Source organism: Mizuhopecten yessoensis, unplaced genomic scaffold (assembly GCF_002113885.1).
Source record: "Mizuhopecten yessoensis strain PY_sf001 unplaced genomic scaffold, ASM211388v2 scaffold10479, whole genome shotgun sequence".
Lineage (NCBI taxonomy): Eukaryota > Metazoa > Mollusca > Bivalvia > Pectinida > Pectinidae > Mizuhopecten > Mizuhopecten yessoensis.
Genome location: NW_018408567.1, coordinates 1,239,019 through 1,265,061, shown reverse-complemented (window position 1 = coordinate 1,265,061; position 26,043 = coordinate 1,239,019). Strand labels below are relative to the sequence as shown.

General features: G+C 36.7%; 1 protein-coding gene across 5 annotated transcripts in view; it reads right to left on the bottom strand.

The window, feature by feature from the left end:
• Positions 1-19,893, bottom strand: part of LOC110460799 (ATP-binding cassette sub-family A member 2-like) — a 92,132-nt gene extending 72,239 nt beyond the window's left edge. For 4 of the 5 annotated variants that reach the window (XR_002464061.1, XR_002464060.1, XR_002464062.1 and 1 more), the window contains exons 1-2: positions 19,373-19,893; positions 17,421-17,516 (exon numbers count right to left, since the gene is read on the bottom strand). Coding sequence is in view for 2 of the 5 variants with exons in the window: in XM_021513954.1 (XP_021369629.1) it covers positions 17,421-17,516; positions 19,373-19,381 (105 nt within the window). In the remaining 3 variants the exon portion in view is untranslated. Of the gene's footprint in view, positions 1-17,420; positions 17,517-17,812; positions 17,875-19,372 lie in introns of those variants that run through there. The other variant, XM_021513955.1, reaches the window with a different exon arrangement.
• Between the last annotated feature and the right edge of the window lie 6,150 nt (positions 19,894-26,043).

Genomic DNA, 26,043 nt, shown 5'->3' with positions numbered 1-26,043 from the left:
AGAAATATTACATGTACTATATAGTAAAATGTATATTGTTTATCAGTAAACAAAGTAAATAAAAATCGCCAGTATAAAGTATTCACCCTAGCTTCTGAACTGTCCTGATAAGTATCTATGATACAAAAATTTTACATGTACTATAGTACAATGTATATGGTTTATCAGTAAACAAAGTATATAAAAATCGCCAGTATAAAGTATCTATGATATAGAAATATTACATGTACTCTACAAGAATAAAGATGGGGTACCCTTAGGGGCAAAATCACTCCACATGAATTAAGATGGGATATATCTTTGGGGTGAAATCCGTCTACTCAAGTTAAGATGGGATACTCTTAGGTGCCAAATCACACTAGTTAGGATAACCCTTGGAGATTTTAAGGGCCATAACCATTTCTAATACAAACAATTTAATATTATAGACATAAATACATGAAATAAGCACATACCTACATGAAAAGTAATTATAAATGAAAAGTCTATTTATGATCAAAACCATAAAAAAAAATGCTAATTAAAGCAATTAAAAAAAGCATAAAGTAATCTTAAGAAAACTGATCTTACGTTTTAAGGTGTATGTGTTTGATGTTGAATTCTACCAAAACTGTTTGTAACTTAACTTGCAACCTTGCAATATCATCAATTATACAATACTTTTTCTCCTCAATTGAACATAATATTTTTTCCTGGTCTTGGTTACATCCTGGAGGGTGTCCGTGTACCCATCGATTCATATTCCTCTGGTGATGCGTCTGTGCTGATATAATTAGCGATGGGTGCTCAGCTGACTTTACCTCGCTTAATTGTTCGATGGCCCTCATGGCGAAATAAATGAAGAGACAGTGGGCAGACAATAGAACTGCCGACACAGAAATACCTCAGAGCTGACAATTGAGCGAGGTGAAAGCAGCAAAAAGCATTCACAGAGATAAAATAATTTCTTGCAAAGCTGTGTTCAGTCAATATCATTGCTATATTTGATGCCACACACAATGCAGCTGTTTACGGAATAACAACATCCGGCAACGTCTTTTGAATGGAAAATTATACGTCTTCACCAGACAGACGATCTAATTATAAGTGCCCGTCAATTCCGTTCTCACATTTGACACCTGACCATCAACAGGAGAGCAATAGGCAAAAAAGCAAGAGACAAGTTTTCTTCCGAGTGTTGTTTCTTTTAGCAAGGGATTTCTTCCTACGCTATGTAAATCAAACAATTATGTCCAGTAAAGCAATTACTTTTTTTGTCTTTATTTCTGCAAAAAATCAATTTGTTGAATCACTTTCCATAATTCATGACAGAAGTATATTTCTGCATCAAAATTTAAAACAAGAAAAGCATTTATCAGCTTCAATTTCAATCATTTGTAAAAAAAAACAAAAAAAACTCAGCAGTTTTGAGGTAAACAGTACTACCCTTTTGTAATCTCCTTAAAAACAATCAGTAGATCTACTTGAACTTTTGATTAAACTTCACCCTTTCATTTTCAATGGAAATTGATTGGGCTATCCCTGAACAAAGTTTCAATTTGAAATTTTCCCAAACTTGTTATTCTTTTTCATACCTCAAAACATCAATAGACTCGTCCAAGACAAGAGAAAACTGAGTCAAGTGTGTAATTTTGGGGAGTAAGTTACACTTACAGGTATACAATGGTTAACCAGTGTTGACCTTTCATCCCTCACAATGACAGTTAGGACGGTCCAGATCAATAGGAAAGGCAACTTTACTGTTGGAATCCAGGGGTGTGACAATTGGTTAACCAAATGCTTCTTGACATTTTACTGTCCCAGATCAATACGATACCATCCCCAGTACTATCAGCCCAGGTCCCCTATAACAATAGGTCTCTGACGCATAATTAACACCGAGTTTCAAACAATCTTTTTAATTTTACAAATAAAAAGTTTTACCACAGCACAGCCATGTTTCAGAGACTTTGAATCTTGTGGAGTGATATTCAATATATTACCACAATGGTTTTATCCTTTTAACTCATCTCCCTTGTTTTTCAGTAAAATTGTGGTGAAAGCTATCAACTGAAAGAACACTACCTCCAATGCAGGACTTTCTGAAATGCTTCAATGATCTACAATCCACTGAAAATGGCAAGTATCCTATGCCAATGCAAAAATTTGTATTGACAAATTTGGAAATTCTAATTCATAACAACTGTTGTCGAGACGAAATACTTTCAATTTAGGAATCTTTAGGAATCTCTTGAAATCAAAAAGTATCATCAATGCCAATTCAAAGAATGCAAAAAATTTACACCAATAAATTTCAAAATTCCAATTCATAACAACTGTTGTCGAGACAGGATACTTTCAATTTAGGAATTTCTATTCCACCGACTTTAACAAAAATTCAAAAGTTTTGAAATGCTACAATATGGTCTACAATCTCTTGAAAATCAAAAGTCTCATAAATGCCAATTCAAAGAATGTGCCAAAAAATTTATGTCGACAAATTTCAAAATTCCACTTCATAACAATTATTGTCAGGAACACGAATCAGACATTTGAGATCCTCCTCTGCTGCTGATGATGCTGAGAACCTGTCACATGCATGCTTTCAATGAATCTTGACACAAGTGTTGTAAACAAAACCTTCATGTCATATTTTCAAACTGATAAACTAGCAAACCACATGCAAAGGCATATATCCCAAAGCTGTGGGATATATAAATTGCCGGCTGTATCCCATGTCATACTGATAACACACCAAATCAATGGTGTCTATACGCTAACCAAGTTGCCATTTTGCCCTCCAGTAGTGATGCATGTGTTGTTTTGTGCTACGCTGAATTACGAGTTTTAAATTATTTATCCCCGCAAATTCTGTCTGAGAACTAGGTACATGTGTTACGTTCTGTCCATTGTCTCACTACTGCAACAAACAGGCTTCCTTATCAATTACACTTCCTAGTATGAATTTATGCACCCACTTGGGTTACTCACTGGAGTTGCTAAGTGAATGCTGACGTTGTTCTAAGTGAAGATATTTCTAACTTATTATGGCATATTTTGGCTGCACTTTAAAAATCTTCTTCACAAAATTTTAAAACTAACTTTCCTACCAAGCTGCAAAATGATGGCAAGGAAGAGCTGTAGCGCTGCAAACAGTATGCAATTTGTATGTGTAATGAACTAGTAACACAGAGTACAGTCGCTGACACTGCAGTGATCGGGATTGTAGGTATCTATGAATTCAGTTGCCTTAATAAATTACTCAGGAATGACTCAATTCAGGTATGACTTCATCCTTTAAACATTTTCTACAATATCCATTCAACCAGAGATTTTTTGTTTATATGAAACATTGAATCGCTGAGCAAGGCAATTTACCTTTACAATACAGTATATATATATATATTGTCCAGCCATCTTTTTACTTAATATTACTATATATATGTATATGTACACAATATATATAACGGTATATATATAGCAGATCCTGTGCCCATGTTGGATTACACTGTTGCTATTACTTACGAGACCTATATATAGCTTATATACAATTAGCACAAACATCTAAGGCATGTAGAACATTACAACATTCTACTTAAAAATTAATTGATTCTAATGCAGAACTACTTAAAAATTAATTGATTCTAATGCAGAACACAAAGGAAATAATACAAGAATGTTTGGAATTTGAGCATGCAAGAAAGAAGACTGAATATCTTAATGGATTGAAAAGATGAAAATAACACAGGTATTTTGTATGAAGGTGTGAAGAGCTCCATCTATTATTTAAGACCCTGTAGGTCACTCGGAGATCAATCATACATCCGATACACTGTCTCTGTCCTTACATTAGACGCCTAATGGCGAGTTTTGTGTCGCAAATCAAATCTAGTGAATTATTTACAATGCCACAACACTAGATTAAAAGTGCTTCTAGCTATATTTAGCCTGTCTTTGTCGGTGGGCATGATTCAGGGTACTGTTACACACAGTATCCACAACCATACAGGAGCCAAAGTGTCGCATATCAAAATGCAACAGAATTTCTATATATACAGATCACACTGCAGAGCTTACTGTAATAGCTTTATTCAGGGTGGGACTTTACTGGTCCTGCTTGTTTATAAAGTCCCATTCTACAAATGGAAGCTGAATTGCTGCTTTAGAAACTGGATGTAACAAAAATATTCTAGTACATATTACCAGATCCATGAACAACTCTACCCAAAGCTCCTTCCATATTTGCGAAGTATATTTTTGTCTTTAGAATTCACTCTACCCAAACAACTCCTGCCATACCTATGAACTATGTCTTTAGAATCCACTCTACCCATACAGCTCTGGCCATATCTATGAACTGTGTCTTAGAATCCACTCTACCCAAACAACTCCAGCCATTCCTATTAATTACTCTTCGAATACAGCTCCAGCAATACCTATAGACTATGCCTTCAGAATTCACTCTACCCATACAGCTCCGCCCTTATCTATGAACTGTGTCTTAGAATCCCCTCTCCCCAAACAACTCCAGACATACCTATTAATTACTCTTCGAATACAGCACCAGCAATACCTATAGACTATGTCTTCAGAATTCTCTCTACCCATACAGCTCTGACCTTATCTATGAACTGTGTCTTAGAAGCCACTCTACCCAAACAACTCCAGCCATTCCTATTAATTACTCTTCGAATACAGCTCCGGCAATACCTATAGACTATGTCTTCAGAATTCACTCTACCCATACAGCTCTGACCATATCTTTGAACTTTGTCTTTAGAATCCACTCTACCAACACACCTCTCGCCTTTTATGAACTACGTCTTTAAAATTACCTCTTCAATGTTCAAAGATAAATTTAGCTGTGTACATAAACTACCTCTTCAGAACCCCACACTATGAACACAGCCCTAGCTATACCTATGAACTACCTGCAGATGATACCCTGACTGTTATGCAATAAGAACAGGTCCCTTTATAGGCAATTCTGTCACTTTGATGCCAATAGGGTACGGAGGACCAATAGGTCTTTAGAATCAACTCTACCAATAGTGAATACAGCTCTGGCCCTAATTACCATGATGTCAAAAGAACAAGATTCACAGATGTTTAGAAACATCTGGTGCAGCATTGTGAATTGGTCCTTAAATGGCAACATCATACTGGATAATTAAAGCTTACAATGGTCAGCTGATCAGAGCACGGCTTCTTTTGACTTTCAGGCCTCCTTCTGTTTGTTAGGATTACCTAGAAACAAAGCTTTAGCTATGGTTATCTGCAGACAGCTTACTGATTGTAGAATTAAGTTAGCCGTCAACCTCCTGGCCGGATGTCAAGTGTATGACAGCTGTACCCTAGCTGTTCTGGATGAGAGACAACCACAATTGTTCAACTTTAAGAAAATGATTCAATCAAGGGAAAAATTTGTTGTTAAAGACCTAACATTTTCACAAATGTCAACCTATTGATGACCCAAGGAGATTATTCTTTTATCACTAGAATATGCAATTTAGTATTTACTATTATTGTATACTGGTTATTTAAGTTATTATAAAGTTATTCATTTTAAAACGATGATCCTATGGTAAGATTATTACGATCTTCAACATTTTTTAATTTCGTACAAGATGTTTAGAAAGGAAAACAAATCCTTCTGACGTAAGAGAGATTAATGCATGTCACTGTATGATTATACCTAGAGGAATAACACAAGAGGCCCAATGGGCCTGCATCGCTCACCTGGTATTAATCTCACACTTGTAATCTTAAAAGTGGACTAAAATACAGCTACAGGCAGAATATCAGTGTTTGATTCATAAGAACCTATTAAAAGATTTAAAGATATGACGCCTGTGACCTTGAATGTCGAACAAGGACATCAGGTTGAAAGTGGATCAAGGTCATTCATTTGAACAAACTTGGTAGTCCTTCATCCCAGCATACTACAGGCCTAATTTCAGTACCCTGGGCATTTTGGTTATTGAGAAGTTGTTTGAAGATTTTAAAACATTTGACCCCAGTGACCTTGAAAGTTGGTCAAGGTCAAACATTTTAACAAACTTGGTAGCCCTTCCTCCCAGCATGCTACAGGCCCAATATCAGTACCCTAGACCATTAGGTTATTGAGAAGAAGTTGTTTGAAGATTTTAAGACATTTGACCCCTTGGCCTTGAAAGTTGGTCAAGATCGTTCATTTTAACAAACTTGGTAACCCTTCATCCCAGCATGCTACAGGTTCAATATCAGTACCATGGGCCTTTTGGTTATTGAGAAGTTGTTTGAAGATTTTAAGGCATCTGACCCCAATGACCTTGAAAGTGGGTCAAGGTCATTCATTTATTTGAACCAACTTGGTAGCCCTTGATCCCAGCATGCTACTGGCCAAATATCATCATCCTAGGCCTTTTGGTTACTAAAAAGAAGTTGTTCAAAGTAAAAAGTTGACGCCAGACAGACGGACGACGGACGACGGACGAGGTTCTTTTATACCTCTTTATCATAACCTAGTTTGTAGGTCGTCTCAAAGCGGTTCACAAATTATTATCCATGGTTATAGGGCCTTTGCAATGCAACCAGCCAATACCTTTCTCAACTCCCTGGGGAGCACACGGCCGGAGCTGCTATTTCGGCGCTAACAGCTAGCATTCAACAATTCTAGCACTCCCAACCATGTACTCATTTACAGCTGAGTAGACTGGAACAAGTGGAGTAAATAAAGTATCTTGCTCAAACATACAACAAAGTGCCGTGCCGTGACTCGAACCCGCAACCCTTCGGTCACGAGCCCGGCATCCTACCACTAGACTACCATGCCTCCAACGTCACATGTATCATATACTGTCATCACCAGAGATTATCAATGTAATACTATACATTGTCATCTCGACATAATGTAATATATTATACATAATAACATCACTGTCGTCCACAGCAGAAGTTTTTATCATTATTATTATTTTGTACACTGCCTGCATTGGAGATTGAAACACAATATATTTTGACGAGTAGCATGGCAACATCTGTGGGACAGCTTACCTGTAATCAATACTCGACTACATGTCTGCACATGGCTTACCTGATGTAAGCAGTTGTTGTTACTTTTATTTAGAATCAGGTGGGAAATCTAGTGCATTGTATTCACTGTCGCGTCACATCAAATATCTGCTGTACTCTGATATTCTGAATCAAACATTACCATATTAAACTTTAAATAGAAAAATAATCGATCTGACTTGCTAAATAATGTTCAAAAATGTTCAAACATGTCAAGAAGCTCTATACAAGATATTGAAAAAAAATGGAAAATTTTCTTGACATTTCTACGACGAGCACTGAAGCTCATCTGAAATACCACGACAGTAGTATATTCTCAGCCGTGTAATTATAAATTGCTTTACATACACAATTACAAGGTAATTCATTTAAATTTAATCCTACAAAAAAAGGTTTTTTGGATAGCTTCATTATTAATGAAATTGTACTGATGTTTTATTAGAAGCATGCCATTAAACCTACAGCATTGATATTACATGTACATAATTTTTTTTGGATAACGTATTACAGTGCTTGGGGCTATTTAAAATACAACTCACTTTTCAGAGATACATATAATCACTTCAGACCAGCCAGATTGTCAGTATATATATACATATATACCGCTAGATTGGGAGTAACTCATTCTTTACACCGTGACGGATTGACGACCTTTTGGAATTACAAATATAGCAAGATTCTGACTGTGAGATTCAATATAATTTCCTCTACCACGAATTATATCATATTGATCAAATGAATTTTGTATGATATCCAGACAAATGCTCAGCAGGAAGAAAACTTGAGGTAAATCATTCCTTAATGCTATTCTATGACAATGTAATCAAAACTAAAAATAACACAGTATCATATTTTAATCGTAAACGTTGACAGTGATATACTGTCAAAAAAACCTTGAAGACATGCAGGCTCAGCGGAAAGGTGTGTTGCTAACTTATCATTAGTGCATGTTATATATATTGTTGAGACAGACACAAATACATACTTTATGATTGAGACAGATACAAAATGTCAAGACAGACACAAGTCATAAATTGTATTCTCCATTTTGATTTTTCATTTTAGATGAAATGGTCGCTATACGTATAATAACAGCATCAGCAGGACACGGCTCACCTGAATCTGATGTATACGATGTATCAAGTGGATTGATAAATACAGCTAAAACTAAGGATGTATAATAACAGCATCAGCAGGACACGGCTCACCTGAATCTGATATATACGATGTATCAAGTGGATTGATAAATACAGCTAGAACTAAGGACGTATAATAACAGCATCGGCAGGACACGGCTCACCTGAATCTGATATATACGATGTATCAAGTGGATTGATAAATACAGCTAGAACTAAGGATGTATAATAACAGCATCGGCAGGACACACCTCACCTGAATCTGATATATATGATGTATCAAGTGGATTGATAAATACAGCTAGAACTAAGGACGTATAATAACAGCATCGGCAGGACACAGCTCACCTGAACCTGATATATACGATGTATCAAGTGGATTGATAAATACAGCTAGAACTAAGGACATATAATAACAGCATCGGCAGGACACGGCTCACCTGAATCTGATATGTAAGATTTATCAATACAGCTAGAACTAAGGCAGAACACAAAATCAATGACCAAGACATGTACAATAACTGTAATAAACTTAAACTCCCAATTAACCTTATATTTGTTTGTTTACAACCCAACATCAACAATACAGTCATATATCAGGCCACTCAATCAACCTGAGCCTCTTTTAGGAAACGGTGCGGAATAAAATCTGTCCTCAAAATAAAGGTACTCTACGCCTACTTAATTTACAAAAGTCAGAGCCTCCACAAATAGTCACCCCTGGCTATCTAAGTAAACACCTCTGATTACCTATATGTGGGCTACAACTGTACACAATTGTAAATTAAACATAACAGGAGATAATAACCTCTTATTTTCAATACCCCAAAACTATAGCAAGGTTGAGGGGTCACTCTATATCTGGCAAAGTGTACAACATACATGTACACTGTTATAACACAGGAAATATCTACATTGTATATCATAGCATAGGGTTACATGACCTTCAAATTCAAAATATGCAATATACATGTACTAGCATCAATTGCACTCACTGGAACAAATTTGTTTTGAGCAAATCAGAAAATAAACAAAAAAGTAGAATAATAAACACTAAAGGGAAGTAACTATGGCATGCAGCAATTAATGAGACAAACCCATACTCTGATTACTTTTAACTCTAAAACATAAGGCTGAAAAGTCTATATATATTGCTCACCTTGATTATAAGCAATTCATGTAATGGCAAAATATTTTCCTTAAAGGTAATATTTCAAACATTTCCCCATTTTGGGATCTGCTTCTCAGTATCAAGGATGACAAAAACCCTTTTTTATATAACATTTCATTTCCTGTTTCAAAAGATAGTTCAAAAACAATTTAGTCGAAATGCAATCAGCTCCTCAAGAAGAATAGACTTGTAAATATTTTAACATCTAATTCCCCCTTAAAGGAATTACACAGCAACCCCTAGAACAGCTACTCTTAATGAATACTAAATTATTTCAAGATCCTAAGAACCAAGTATCCTTCAAGAGCAAGTTTGTTTTAGATGTATAATGTGCATTTGATCCAGGGTTATGACACTAGGACAAAGTACCCAGGACCCTTGGACCAATCCTGATAGCATGACTATATTTGCTTTTTTTATGACTAGTAATTGTATACGGTGATTGGTGTTGTGGGGAAGTCAACTGTTTCCATGTCATTACTTAGGGACTAAGTCAGCAGAGGCGGGGCTGGACCTTATACCAATCCCAGTAGCATGATTGTGTTAATCTCTTAATGCAAAACAAATTTACATATGGTTACAGATTGGAGATCTCAGTCCTCAAGTTGGGGCTGGAAGCTATGATTAGCATGAATGTTTCTTTATGCCTATTGTGTATAGCTATATAGGTTATCAGATTGGGATCTGGATTGTTTTTATGTACAAGAGTTACACAATCTCCTATTACACTTCACTGTTTCTATGGTAAAGGATGCTCCAGACCAAATCTAGTCAAATTCCACGGTGTTAGGTGTTTTATATACATATTGTTCAGAAGTGTTTGAAAATTGTATGCAAATTGGTTGTGTTTGTGTGTGAATCAATAAGGTGTTTGGCAAAATGTGTGTAAAATGTTAGGAGTGATCTCAGAGAGGTTGCAATTGGGTGATTAACGTTTTCACACAATGGTGTGTTGTTAAGTTTTGTAAAAGATTTTGTGTAAGATGTAGATAAAGTTAGGTATGAGAATGTACATCCAAGATCAATGGTGTGTTGTCAACTTGTTGGTGAAAATTGGTGTTCACGATGTTGTGAACATTGTCCATGTGCTGTTTGTTAAGTGTCACTGGAAGTGTGTCAGAAGTCATGTGTGAAATAAAAACATGTGAAATTGATCAAGATGTCATGAGCATCATATTCGATCCATGTGCGACATGTGTTTGAAAGTGACGATTTGTTTCTAAAATATCAGTTTGAAGTGCGCTTCGGGCGCGGGTCGCATATTTCCCGCATATTAAAGAGGGCCGGAGTTCCGACGTTAATCGATGACAGACCGATATGAAAAAAGTCGATAAAACGTCAGAATAATTCGGATTACATATTGGGAAGCAGTGGTGAAGACACTGCCCTTGAAAATGTATGCCTGGTCAAATATTCAGCATGCATTTCTGACATCACTTAGTAGATTGAATTTCATTGATCACCATTGCAAATCAATATGCATGTATGCTTAAATAAAAGGTATCGCAAATATATCAAGGGAACGTAGCCCTGTCAGTCATGCCAAATGCTTCCCAAGATATCAGGACCCAGCAAGGCATTGGCAGATGACGCAGAACCTTGGTATAGATTTTGTATGGCATGGTTTTAAACCTGTAAACAGGAGACTGGCACTGTTCAGAAGCATGGTGCATGGATATGTTCTGTATTCCAGAGCTAACTGCAGAACCAATCCTTTGTACTTTGTTAATAAAACTAACACAAAGGAGAACAAAAAGTATGTCCTGCTGCAACAAAACTGTAAACATTTCATTTACTCGGTCAGTATTCAAGCATCAGAGACTTTATATTCAAGCATCAGAGACTTTTGATAAGTCCCATAAATTTTTCTCAGAGTAAATTCATGCAAGTCCATCAACATTTTCAATGCAATTACAGAAGGTGATAAAAAAATCATAAGTGGTGTTTCTACTCTTGTTGCCAACTGTTGATACCTGTACGACTAAAGCTTCTAAACGAATCTTTGGAATTAAAACTTCAGAATATACCTTGGACTGCAGCCAAATGTTACACTCTTAGTCTGAGCCAACCCCAGACAACCGCATCTTACACAACTAAAACTTCTAAATCATCCTGTATGGTCAACTGCTAATACAGCAGGTCTAAAACCTCTGAACAACCCCAGACAACCGCATCTTACACAACTAAAACTTCTAAATCATCTTGTATGATCAACTGTTAACAACCCCAGACAACCGAATCTTACACAACGAAAACTTCTAAGTCATCCTGTATGATCAACTGCTAATACAACAGGTCTAAAACCTCTGAACAACCCCAGACAACCGAATCTCACACAACTAAAACTTCTAAATCATCCTGTATGATCAACTGCTAATACAGCAGGTCTAAAACCCCTAATCAACTGTTAACAACCCCAGACAACCAAATCTTACACAACTAAAACTTCTAAATCATCTTGTATGATCAACTGTTAACAACCCCAGACAACCGAATCTCACACAACTAGAACTTCTAAATAATCCTGTATGATCAACTGCTAATACAACAGGTCTAAAACCTCTGAACAACCCCAGACAACTGAATCTCACACAACTAAAACTTCTAAATCATTCTGTATGATCAACTGCTAATACAGCAGGTCTAAAACCCCTGATCAACTGTTAACAACCCAGACATCCAAATCTTACACAACTTAATTAATTTAAAAAGCTTCTAAATCATACCTTAATGACAACCTGTTCATACAACTGAATTGTATAAACTATCCTAGAATGACCAACTGTTGATACATGTACAAATGAAGCCTCCAAACTAAATATCTAAGCACTATTAGAACTGGTAATACAACTTATAGTTTATATGAGTTGATAGACATGACATAATGAGGGATCACCATTTTACTTTCTAGGGGTCATTGACAACTAGCTATATCACTAAAAATTTACCTACAAGACAGTTACCCTCCAATTTCATCTTGTCTCTTATATATGTCTTATACAAATATAGCTAGCTACATGACATTCAACTTTACGCCCTGTCAGGTTCCTCGTTTACTAGCTACAACAAGGCAGTTATCAGATCCTTCAACAGCAACATATAGCTACAACATTCATCGTTCCCCCCTGTCAGGTTCCTCGTTTACTAGCTACAACAAGGCAGTTATCCGATCCTTTAACAGCAACATACAGCTACAAGATTCATCATTCCGTCCTGTCAAGTTCCTCATTTACTAACTACAACAAGCCAGGTATCAGATCCTTCAACAGCAACATATAGCTACAAGACTCATCATTCCACCCTGTCAGGTTCCTTGTTAACTAGCTACAACAAGCCAGTTATCCAATCCTTCAACAGCAACATATAGCTACAAGACATTCATCATTCCAACCTGTCAGGTTCCTTGTTTACTAGCTACAACAAGCCAGTTTTCCCATCCTTCAACAGCAACATATAGCTACAAGACATTCATCATTCCACCCTGTCAGGTTCCTTGCTTACTAGCTACAACAAGCCAGTTATCCCATCCTTCAACAGCAACATTTAGCTACAAGATTTATCATTCCGCCCTGTCAGGTTCCTCGTTTACTAGCTACAATAAGGCAGTTATCAGATCCTTCAACAGCAACATAAAGCTACAAGACATTCATCATTCCGCCCTGTCAGGTCCCTCGTTTACTAGCTACAACAAGGCAGTTATCAGATCATTCAACAGCAACATATAGCTACAAGATTCATCGTTCCGCCCTGTCAGGTTCCTCGTTTACTAGCTACAACAAGGCAGTTATCCGATCCTTTAACAGCAACATATAGCTACAAGATTCATCATTCCGTCCTGTCAAGTTCCTCATTTACTAACTACAACAAGCCAGTTATCAGATCCTTCAACAGCAACATATAGCTACACGATTCATCATTCCGCCCTGTCAGGTTCCTCGTTTACTAGCTACAACAAGCCAGTTATCAGATCCTTCAACAGCAACATATAGCTACAAGATTCATCATTCCAACCTGTCACGTTCCTCATTGACTAGCTACAACAAGGCAGTTATCAGATCATTCAACAGCAACATATAGCTACAAGATTCATCATTCCGCCCACCCTGTCAGGTTCCTCGTTTACTAGCTACAACAAGCCAGTTATCAGATCCTTCAACAGCGACATATAGCTACAAGACATTTATCGTTCCACCCTGTCAGGTTCCTTGTTTACTAGCTACAACAAGCCAGTTATCACATCCTTCAACAGCAACATTTAGCTACAAGATTCATCATTCCGCCCTGTCAGGTTCCTTGTTTACTAGCTACAACAAGGCAGTTATCAGATCCTTCAACAGCAACATATAGCTACAAGATTCATCATTCTGTCCTGTCAGGTTCCTCATTTACTAGCTACAACAAGCCAGTTGTCAGATCCTTCAACAGCAATGTATAGCTACAAGACATTTATATTTCCACCCTGTAAGTTTTCTCATTTCAATTAATAGCTACAAAAACACAGTTGCCAGATCCTTTAACACCTAACTACAAGCTAAAGGGAATCACCCCATCCTATCAGTTCCTTAACTCATTCACCCCTGAAATTTCATAATGAACTATTCCAACCTTTGAATGGGAAAAGTTCAATTGTGTTTTCAAGGTTGAATGAGTTAAACTTCTAGCTACAAGACAGTTGATATTCATCCGTATTACCTTTAAAGGACTTGCTGATCATAAGGTTGTTTTTATCCTGATTTGCTATTAATGGCTATATAATTAAATGACAATTGTCTTACTATCCTTTGTTGACAATCCTTTCATTAATATTTACAAGTCATAAATGGTGATTCATTATATTTATAATTATTGAAACATTGTAATACAATCCCAGATCTAGAGTTCTGTAGATTAATTGTTTGCTTTAATTTTCTTATATTTGTTTACAGGGAATGACCTCTGTTTGACCTTGCATTAAAAATGTAGATAAACAACTTCCCTTCTAGTCTACCACAGGTCGATGTCTACAGAGATAATTTCACTTGTTTTTTTCACTTTTAGAATGAAGACTCTGGTACAATTTGTCAATGATTGAAAGACATTCACAGTCTATACTTGATATGCCTTATGTATATGTTGGATGCAACCAAGGAAACATCACCTTGAATAAACAACGTACTTCATATAATCCAGTAAAAATACATACATAAATATGTAATAAAATGTCATTGAACCAAAAGGGGACTTAGAAATAAAAGTGGGCTTTTCAGGACGAGACATGTCAGAATTTGCATAAGCTCAAAGGCACTCTTTGTGCTAGGTGAGATGAAAATAAGATATAAGGTATTTAAACTGGTTATGATGTACCAGGTATACAAAACTTAAATGTATAGAAGCATTAGTAAACAAAGTATCTCCAGTATTTCAGTTTATATTTAGACAAAAAAAACAAGGGGCCTGATGAGCCAGTATCATTTATGCTATTTTAGCTTGAATGCTGTTTGCAAAAATATCTCACATCTGTGACCTTCAACATGGGTCAAGGTCAAATGTATTTAAAGAACATTAATAACAAGCAAAGTAACACTACAGGCTAAATATATCATTACTTATAGCTATACCTTTGTCTAAGGAAGATTTAAACTTATTTTACTCAAAGATGGTCAAGGTTGTATATTTGCACAAACTTGATAGTGTGAAATCCAATTATTTAAACAAACTTGACAGTGTGCTTTCCTTAAGCAAGCTAGCTGCAGGATAAATATCTTTACATTTCACCGTCTCCTTCTGCAGAAAAAAACTTGTTAAATAATTCCAACACAAGTGACATCTATGATATAGAAAGTGGGCCAAGGTCATTTTTTTGAATACAAGCAGGAATAGCCCTTTATCCCAGCATACCACTTACAAAATACCATCGTCCAAGGCTTCTTGGTTGCATTCAGAAAAGGTTGCTGAAAGATTCTAACACATTTGATCCCTCCTGTGACCTTGACAATAAGTCAAGGTTATTCATTTGTAAAAAAAAAAAAATCTTTGCCAGCCAATATATAATCAACCTTTATTGGTCTATTGGTTATTCAGAAGAAATGTTTGACCCCAGGTGAAAGTATGAGATTTTCCTTAAGTTGGTCAATGTCATTTAATTGAAAAAAAAACTTGATAGCCCTACACCTAATCATACAACATGCCAAATGTCAAGACCCTTAGTCTTCCAAATGATTTAGAAGCGGTGGTTTAAATTTTTCAGCACATCTAACCTCTGTGACCTTGAGAGTGGCTGGTCTTAAAGTAGGCTAAGGTCATTCATATGAAGATGATTGAATGCCCTTCATCCCAGTATATTAATGGCCAAATATTATAACTTTAAGGTCTTCATTTTGGATATTTAATAAAGGTTGTTCAAAGAAAGGGGTTGACACCTTAACGGTCACATGGACAATTAACTGATATCGCAACACTGCATGAGCTCACTTGCAGGAACTTTGTATCAGGTGAGCTCTTAAGTTAACTGATTTTCATGAACAAATGAACATCTATTTTCACTTTTATTACGGATATATTTGTACCAGAACTTAAATGTGTACATTTCCAGCAAGCTCAAATGGTGAGAGCAAGTGTCTGTCTAGAGTTTGTAGGTCCTGGGTTCAAGTCCTTGTCTGGTTAGCATTTCGCCTCTCCTGTTGCAGTGATGCCTGGTGAATACTTGTGTAGCGGAACTAGACTGGGTCGGTCGTCCGCGACCAGATAGCTCAATTGGTAGAGCGATTGTCTAGAGTTCGGAGGGTCCCAGGTTCGATCAACCCCGGTCTGGCTGTGCATTTTTCTTCTCCTCCTGTTACAGTGGTGCCTTTGACCAACCCTTGTTTCAAGCATTTGGTGTATGCATGCTTGGCAAGGGGACACCCGAACCTGTGTAGTAAATAGTTGTATCTTCGGGGGCGAAGACTTAGAAAAAGAATGGAGGAATGTAGCGGAACTGGACTGGGTTGATTGTCAACTTGACCCAGATAGCTCAATTGGTAGAGCGTCCATCTAGAGTTAAGTGGGTCCCGGGTTCAAACCCCCGTCTGGCTGTGCATTTTTTCTCTCCTGTTATACTTGGAAAGGGAATACCCAAACCAAGGTATGTAAACAGCATTGTCTTTAGTGGCATAAACTTAGAAAAAGAGGGAGGATATTGTAAGGGACTAGACTGGGTTATTCGCCGACATAAACCAGCTAGGGAATCTCATTTGGATAGAGCATCCATCTAGAGTTTGGAGGTCCTGGATTCAAACCCCGATCAAGCCACACTGCATTTTTCTTCTCATTTTACATGATTATTATGTAAATTATGAGGTATTTTTATAAAAATAAGAAGAGTTAAAAAAATGTTTTGGTTCCTGTAAATTGTTTGAATACATTTTGTGTGACGAAATTAATAAGCTAATTATTAAGCTAGCTAGAAGTATTAAGGTAGGGAGACATATTTTGTGTCAATCAATGCTTATCAATACTAAGTGTAGCCTCATTTTGAAGAAAATTAAAGAACAGAGAAATATCAATAAAATGTACTGGTTGGCTAGAGATTATCTAATAAAAAGCATTGTGACTGAAATGTTGATTATTTTTTGCATTATTGTCGTCACTAAAACGTGTATACATAATATGTGTGTGTGTGCATATTTTAGCACAATAAATGTAATTCCTTCACATTATTCTCTTGCCAACCAATTATAATATCATACTGCGATACAATACGCATATTTTGAATGTTTTATATTTAGCTGACAATCTCTGTCTTTTATAACGGCAAGTTAGTCTATATAAACAGTATATTGATACTTTTTCTTTGAATGAAAGCGCATGGCAACTGTTTATTAGACAATAATGGTGACAATAACAAAGGCATGGCACCCATGCAGTACACAAAATGTCATCATACACACGAAATGAAAAATATCTATCAATATTTGTGTAAGAAATATACACACATATACATGCTACAACAACTAATGCCAAGTTACCACGTTTTGACGTGGCTATTGAGAATTCAGTGCAGTATGTACGAGTGTGCGTATATGTAGCAAGACACATGCTACAAATGAGAATAAAGAACTTACAGGTGTCCGTTTTTTGAGCGTAAAATTCTTCCACAACAGCAGACGAAACTGGTGAAAAAATCCCATACTGTCTCGGTCATTGGCGAGGTAGGGTACCTGTCGAATCAAAGGGGAAAACAAGCATGATTTTAGACAAGTTTATTATTCAAAATTCACCATATTGCCTGCTATGTTGTTATCACGGATGTTGCGCCGATAGCACGTAGTATACGTACTTCTTGTCAAGGTCCTTTATATACGTGTGCTACTGATAAGAATATTTCAGACAAATTTGCCAGTGACATTGAGATACACGCGCTTAGTTTAAGTTATGTTATCATCTTTGAGTCCCTATGTGCAATTTCTCCGTCTTTGTCGAATGCTAATATCTCGATAAGCCATTATTTACTTACAATTTATGCTCGCTTCATCCTCCGAGCACCATGATGAATATTTTACCACGTGATTAGCAATAGAGTTATTGATTGGTAGTGACGTCACTTTTCGGCTAAATATAGACCTCACACAACGTGAGTTTGTTTACATCTGTCAGCTGATCGTCAGAAAAGATCCTTTGTTCAGGAGTGAAGTATAACAGTACTGCACTCGCTGACGGACCAGACAAAGGGGAATCAATCACGCAAAGAATATTTACGAATGAAAATGAAATCCTGGTGACAGCTGCAAGTTACATATGTCATGTGTGTTTATTATTGTTTGTGTAACAAAGAAGTTATATACGTCTCTGTTTTTACCAGTGACCACTGACTTATATTTTCCCATTCGTGAGCTGCCAATCTAGATATTTGGCTTTACAGTACACATCCATGTGTACACAAACTCTTAAAATATATGTCTTTTAAATACATTATTCGTGTTTTTAATGCATTCAGATTTTTGTATGCGTTTCGGGAGGGGACAATCGTACGAAATTGTGCATACACTGATGGCATGAGCATATACATCATTTATGTATCAAAACCATATCTACTTTTATCTATCTATCTATCTATATGTTATACTCCACAGAGATCAAATGGCTTTAATGTGCACTTGTTAAAGTGCATATCCGCACTGAGCTCAAGACCGATTGTATATATATATATATATGACAAAGTAGAAATATCATCAATTTGTATTGTATATATATCTGGATTATAATATAAATATTAGACCATGCATTTAAAGTAATTATTTCTCGGTCTAAATTATTATGGACTAAAACAATAATGTTTTAAAAAAAAGTATTTTCAACCAAAATACCCCTTTGATTCAAGACATTTGTTCAAAAAGAGATGTAAATATGTGTCTGTGGTTCACAGTATTTTTTTGCTTGTAAAAGTCCTTAATATGTTTTTGTTTGTTGAATTGTTTGGTTATTTTAAAGTGGTTGTACGTCGGCTTCTCAACCGCGTATAAGTATAGTATACCAAGTCATACGTGGTCATACACATATAGGCTTATTGACACAAAGAACTTCGAACTGATTGACGTGACCAACTTTGATAGTCATTTAAGTTGACACATCAAGTGAGGATCAAGAGGTCTAGGTATATATCTACATGTATTGGGGTCGAGTAGAAATGGTACTTATGGATGAGGGGACAGGAATTGGAGAAACATCTCCTATGAGAGTAGGGGTTGATGTTAAAGTCCAGAAAATTCCTATATAAATCTGCCAATGCATATTGAAAATAACATTAAATTGTCAATGCACGTTTGTTTATACAAAGGTATCAAAATACTACGATGACTTGACCTCCATCCTTATTTTATCTCTAGTTTATATACTCCCAAAGTACGTACAAGTATATTAAATTTCATAATGTCTAAATAAGATATAACACTTGTTTTAAGCTTCCAAATAATCATCGCTTAAGTTTCACCATTTGATCATCGAGCACAAAGCAGTTTCGTGTATGCTATAAAGATAAAACAAAATGAAATGAAATAAAACATACATTTTGACTTACCCCCATCATTGTGTGTGGCGAGTACGGTACCTTATCCTTGGTTTTTATACTCCGGAAATTTCATACTGTCTACATACGATAACACTTGTGTAAGTTTTCAAATTATCTCCTTATAGTTTCATCATTTGCTCAATCGAGCACAAAGCAGTTTCGTTTATGCTGACGATGTCTCATAGCTGAGAGCACAGTTAAACTGTCGACGGATCATATAGTTTCGATAGATTGACAAAAAAGTCCTTTGTTAGTACTCCGAACTTTAAACAATCGACTCGAGTTTGCATCAGCTGATCGCAGACTGCTGGTAACACAGAGAATAATAAACTTTCTCTGTACTTATAGCGACAGCGAGCATCACCACGCGATAACAACACTGAATCAATGATAGCGTACTAATTGTTCCACGTACCAGTGTATTACTTATAAACAAATCTGGCTTGTTATCTAATAACATACTTATTATTACTGCGAACTATACATTGCCACGTTTTCCCATGTCTGTCCCGTCACAGCGCGTGAGTAAATGCCAGCCTCCACAGCTATTGGCGGGTTTCTGTGTTGATAGTTTTTTAGTCGGAGAGGTAATACACACGCGCATTGGCGATGAAACTATAAGTCGACAACCACACACGCGCGCACGTTTTCACTGTAATTATAGCTACACACACAAGGCATACTGTACTGGTAAACCTAAACAAGTCTCTGATCGCTATACCATCATTCAAAGTCCGTATACTTTACATAATTAACCAGGTTTTATTCTATTATACTTGTTTTTATGTTATATATTATATATTAATATTTTATTCCATAATAACGCAATAATACGTTTGAAGTATACCACGAGATTGCTGATATGCATATTCAATCAGTACCCTCATCAACGCTGATTGAAAAAATAATCTTTTGCATCTTCATTCATATAGTTTACTATAACCGCGCGCGTTCGTACACATATATCAATAGAAAATGCAGACACGTGACTAACTAACAAAAAGCGAGTTACGGTGATGTCTGACCCTTGTGGTTCGGTAAGTGGTACGAATCTGGCGTAACGCTGACTAGATGATTAATTGGATGTCTGCCAAAATAGTATATATTCCCCGGTTTATATGGTATCAAATAATGAACAGTTTCATGGATTTATCCTTTTAAATAGCCAATTCATGTGTTCATTAACGGCAATTAGCTTGCATGGCCCCATACACAGGGGTCAAACGCGACGTCACTGGGCCGATAGACTTCACTGAATATAGAAACATTTATAGGACAGCTATGTCACTTTGTATTCCATAAAAGATGCTTTGTTTCATCAGTGAACATATTGCTCTTGGTCATTTCATTTGACCAATGATTGCAATATCTTGACCAATGAGCGCAATACCATGAAAAAGAGATAATCAAAATTTCTAAATATGAACTTAATTGGTATATATGGCAATACTTCGTACACATATTGGATCGCGAGGTGGCGGTATCAGTCGTGCTACTAGTCTTGTGATCGCAGATACTGGTCGCATGTTTAGACCAACGACTTGCCCTGCGGTCACTTAAAACTAACCATATGACTGCTAAGAGTTGTGGGTCGTAACTGTTGAAGGACGACTAATCTCAATACTAATCTTACGATCTCTCACGACTTGCCTCATTTTCTGGTCGTATGTGGGTCTTGCATCGGTCGGAGCGGTAGTGTATTGGGGTCCATGGACCCATTGTATGATCACACGGGACAACTCTGTGTGGGAGATATTGAAGAAACCTAAGTCGAGCCGCTGCCTCTATTGCAAAGTGTGTGATCTTGGATTTTATGAGTGCTTATTCGTACCTATATACTCTTTGTGTTTAGCATGGTCTTCCTAGACAACCCTTGTAAGTCCACTGTCAAAGCAATGTGATCGGGTGGGTGGAGAGTCAGACTACTTTATCCTGGTTAGGACATTTCAGTATGATCCATGAGCTGCTGCCGGCGTCTGTGGATACCATTTTCATATGACCTATTGCAAAATCCTGAACAAATAAACAGATTTACCGTTAAGGGCCTTCAAAACCTTCACAAGAATGTTTTAAATGTAAGGACCCCAGGATGGATGAAGTGTGTACGCATGAAAAAGGCAGGAATCTTGACGTTTCAAAAGAGTACCAGCGATTCACTACCATAGTGCATTTCCATATTCTAGTCTAGATGCCACCAAAGCACTTACCAATGCCTTACAGGAGTGCCAGAAACTGACGGACGCAGCCAAAATTCCTGACTTGGAAGACTTTGTTGCTGATATCACTTGTTTTTCAATAGTCAGAGAACCATCGAAGATGACACCCAAGTTCGCCAAATACAGCAGGACCTATATAACACCAGTTCCAACTCCACGCTGGAATAGAGGCAAACCATTTTCTGGTGTTTGGGAGTAAACACAATGAGTGCTGTCTGTATTGTCTCGTTTCAATTTTTACATCTTGGAGCTCATTCAGACTCATTTCCTGGTCCAAAAATAGATCAATGTGGAAATCTAAAGCCATCTTTAGTAAGAGTTCTGTTTTCGGATATAGCGTTGTCTACTACCATTCGTTTCTTCCTGTCTATCAAATACGACTAGACCCACCAGGAAAGTGCCATATATGATATATGGAATACATACTGCAGAGCCTTCAACAATATGTCATGAATGACAACCGATACCGTAGGTATATGTCAATGTGTACCCTTAGAAGAACAGTTTCTATTAAGTAGCAAGAACGGTAAGCAGAATGAAGATTGACGTCGATAACATTTTCATCGAGATGTTTCTCAAATCGCATGGCAATAACCTTTTTCCAGTATTTTGACAAAAAGATAAGGTCGTTCGAGGTCGTCAGGCGAACTATGGCTGTTTGAATACAAGGCGAAGCACTGAACGCAACTAGAGATTTGTAAGTGGCGGAGGTTTTCAGAGGTAGCAGAAATTGTACACACTGTTTCAAAAGATACGCTAGGATAGGATATAGTTCACAAGATTGCCTTTGAATGTTGAACGTTCGCCAAGATGAGGAAAGCAACGGACTCTGTCCCCAGGCCGGGACATACCAAAGCCCTTGAAAATGGTAGTTGTTATTCCGGGCTTAACACTTAGCTTTTAGGGTAATGGCAACAACTGGTTCACTCGTTGTGGGTATATTGTGACCGGAATGCTGTGCTGGGTGCCTTCGGCATGGTATTTCATTGAGGTAGCACTATAAAATCGGCATCAGATCCACGTTATCACAAGGAGGCAAGCACACCAACATTCTCTGCCTCCAGCACACAACCACACGTGCACGCATTTAGAAAACACATGGAGGCACACATTTAAATTACCTTAGCTGTTGATATGACGTCACACCCTATTACAACCAACCAATCAACTAATCGTGTTGGAACCTTGGCAATGTTACTGAATGACTCTAAATTATATTTTTGTCAAGTTGTGTCAGGTGCTCAATTTCAGTCAGTTTTCTGATTGCCCCTAACCCACTTTTCATTTGAATAAAACAAATAAGTACTATGATAAGTAGGAAGTATAATGAGCTACCATTGTAATTAAAATACAATGAATAGGTACAAATCATCCTTGATACCCTGGGTTACACTGAGAGCGAAAGTGAGCGTTACCCCTGGATATCGAGGATGGGTACAATTAAACGTCAGTTGAAATCTTTAAGTTACAGAAGAATAAACGTTGACGAGTAAATAAATCATTAATAACATCATTGAAATACGTGAAGGGATATCTAAGAATAAGATACAATATCGACCGATCTCTGGAAAATTGACGAGGAATTGTTTGCATCGCACTAGACGTGTCACGGCCACCATCTGTTCGTGAATTTACCTACAGACTTTATTATTTATGGACCACGGAACGTGTACTATTTGATGCCAGTATACGTAATGTTTTAGATAAGCATCTCAACACATACTAATTCTGATTCCGAGAAAACTAACGTCTGTTGCAATATCCGGATTTTTTTAGTCATATTTCAATTCGATTCCCTTTGGTACTCGTCCTCTTGTAAATTTCATTTGATGCTTAGAAATCTTTTGCCGTGTAAAAGGTCAAATTACTTGTATCTTTTGTTTAGCGTTCAGAAAGGCAAAGATGGCGTGCGGTTGCAAATTTTTCTGTTCCCCTATGAAACAGGGGTCAGCTATATATCACGTGGTTTAGACTTGACCAATGAAATTGTATTCCAAAATTTAACACCGGGAAATTCAAATAGTATATTGCACATGAATATATACGTTTGTGAAAAAAGATGTCTATTGCTAGACTTTTATTTTTGTTATTTACAATAGGTTCAGTATATCTCAATGGCATATTTAAATAGTTGACAAATTTTTCGTTCTCTATTACCTCGAATCTTTTCGCATATCGTTTCAAAAGTGCAATAGGCACAATGCAACCCAAAACAACACAGGAAATTACTAATTACTGGAAAACGACAACTGGTTACTTTTGTTGGTGTACTTTCAAGTCACATCGAAGTGACTGTCGCTCACGTCGACCATAAGTTTGGATTGGTTTGGTTGTACCTTACGTCTTATAAACTTCTATAGTCATTAAATGGACGAGCCAGGTTTTGTTGTTGGAGGAGGAAAACCGGAGTACCCACCAAAAAATCACCGACCTGCGGGAGGGTACCAATCGACTGCCCCGCATAGGCCTGGAACCCACGACCCAGTGGTGGAGGGCTATTGTGATCATCATAGATGGATCAGACGCCTTAAACCTATCCACCACCGCGGCCCGGACTTGACCACCAGAGACAGACGCATTCTTACATAAAACTGACTTTATCTATATTACCCTGACGTTTGAATTGGGACATTATCGAATTTAAATATCGGTAAAAATACGTAAACTTATATATATGTTAATAGTGCACGTGATATGAATATGGAAGACTAGTTTCCTTTTTTACTGAAATGTCCAATTTTTTTTTATTGTATTAGGTGTGATATTTTACGAACTGAAGTATTTTTTAAAACACGTACATATATATATAAGATAAAATTCAAGTGAAAGGCACAATTTACTGAAAACTAATATTCAGGTAAAAGACACCATTTAATTAAAAAGGTAATAGGATTGTGTCACCATTTCTCAGTAGAATTTCTTCAAATTTTGTAGTTATATTGCTTTGAAGTAAATGTCAATAAAAATGATACTGCCATAGATTAGCATTGCATTAATGTATATCAATTTAAAATATGCTGAAATTATGTCAAATAATTTATCTGTAAAGGATTAAAAATTGACATTTTATAATAAAACCATATACACAACATAATTGCAGGTAAGAGTTATCTTTCTTGAAAAACTTCACAGTAATGAAATAGGTAGCCGGTTTCCTGAAGTACAGAAAAAGGGACACATGTGGCTCATTGATTAAAACAACCTGAATTAATGCCTGGATCGCTTTGAAATACTTATTATTGAGAGAACACACTGTTCTGTCAATAATAAACATACAATATTCATCAGTTTAATATTAAACATTAGAATATGCGGAAATTGTGATACTGTTTCCCTACATTGGATTTTCAACTAGGGATGTACTTCCTATTTCCGTTTATCAATACTATGACTTTAAAGTAAATCCTCTCCTGTGTGACGTCACTAACCGCATATTAGTTTATATGGACAGGTATCATTTTTCGCTTGTTATTTCATTTATTGTTCATTAATGTATAAATGTACTTTGCAAATAATCAAGCTTGTATACATATCATTATAATATATTTTTTTTTTTAATTTGACTCATAATATTTAAAGATTAATAACAGGGTTTATTGTCTGGAAAATCTTCAATAAACACAAATAACATGATATTTTTTTCAATGAATCTAATTATATCATATCTAACTGAAATATGAATAATGTATGTCATCTCTTCAAAATTATCGTAATGCAACGTTTGATGAAGTTGATTTTTTTAATACGTTCGTATTTCAGGGTTACTATCTTTTGAAAATGTCAAACAATGAAGCCTATTTTACATAACCGACCGATAAGCACTCACAGCTTATAGGAAATTTCTAATTATCTTAACTGTTAGGCAAGGCTTTCAGGATGAACACGCAGTATTGATCTGATGCTGCATATATGCAGAGCAGGGTGTTTTTTCAGACCGTACAGACTGGTTTTCTGGATAACTTTGCTAACAATTCAATCACCAGCTAACAATTAATTAAAGAGGACGTCAATCTATTCACTGTAACATATATATTTGACAAACTTAAGTTTCCTCTGAGAGGGTTTTCTGTTGACCCCTAGTTTTTGTGACTGCTCGTACTAACAAAACGGCTGCTGGGCGGGTCGTTTTTGACCTTTTGATTGAAACATCTACCTTGATACCGCTGTAGTTATCGCTGCTCTACTGTCGGTATCATCAGCCAGGTCCATGGTCACAGAGGGTTTCTACCGCTATCCTGCACCTCTCTCGGAAAGGTAAGTTAGAAGGGTTGATCAATCACCGAAACTCCGACGGTTGGTTTCTAGCTACTCTCCCCAAGCCGCATCCGAAATCATCAGAATGCCCTATCTGCGTCATTCTAAAACTCCTACACAGCTTATTTCCTAGGCCATTCCACGATTCGCTTCCCATGGTTCCAAACGTTATTCAATAGGAGTGCACCGGAAATCCCTCTAAAGACCATT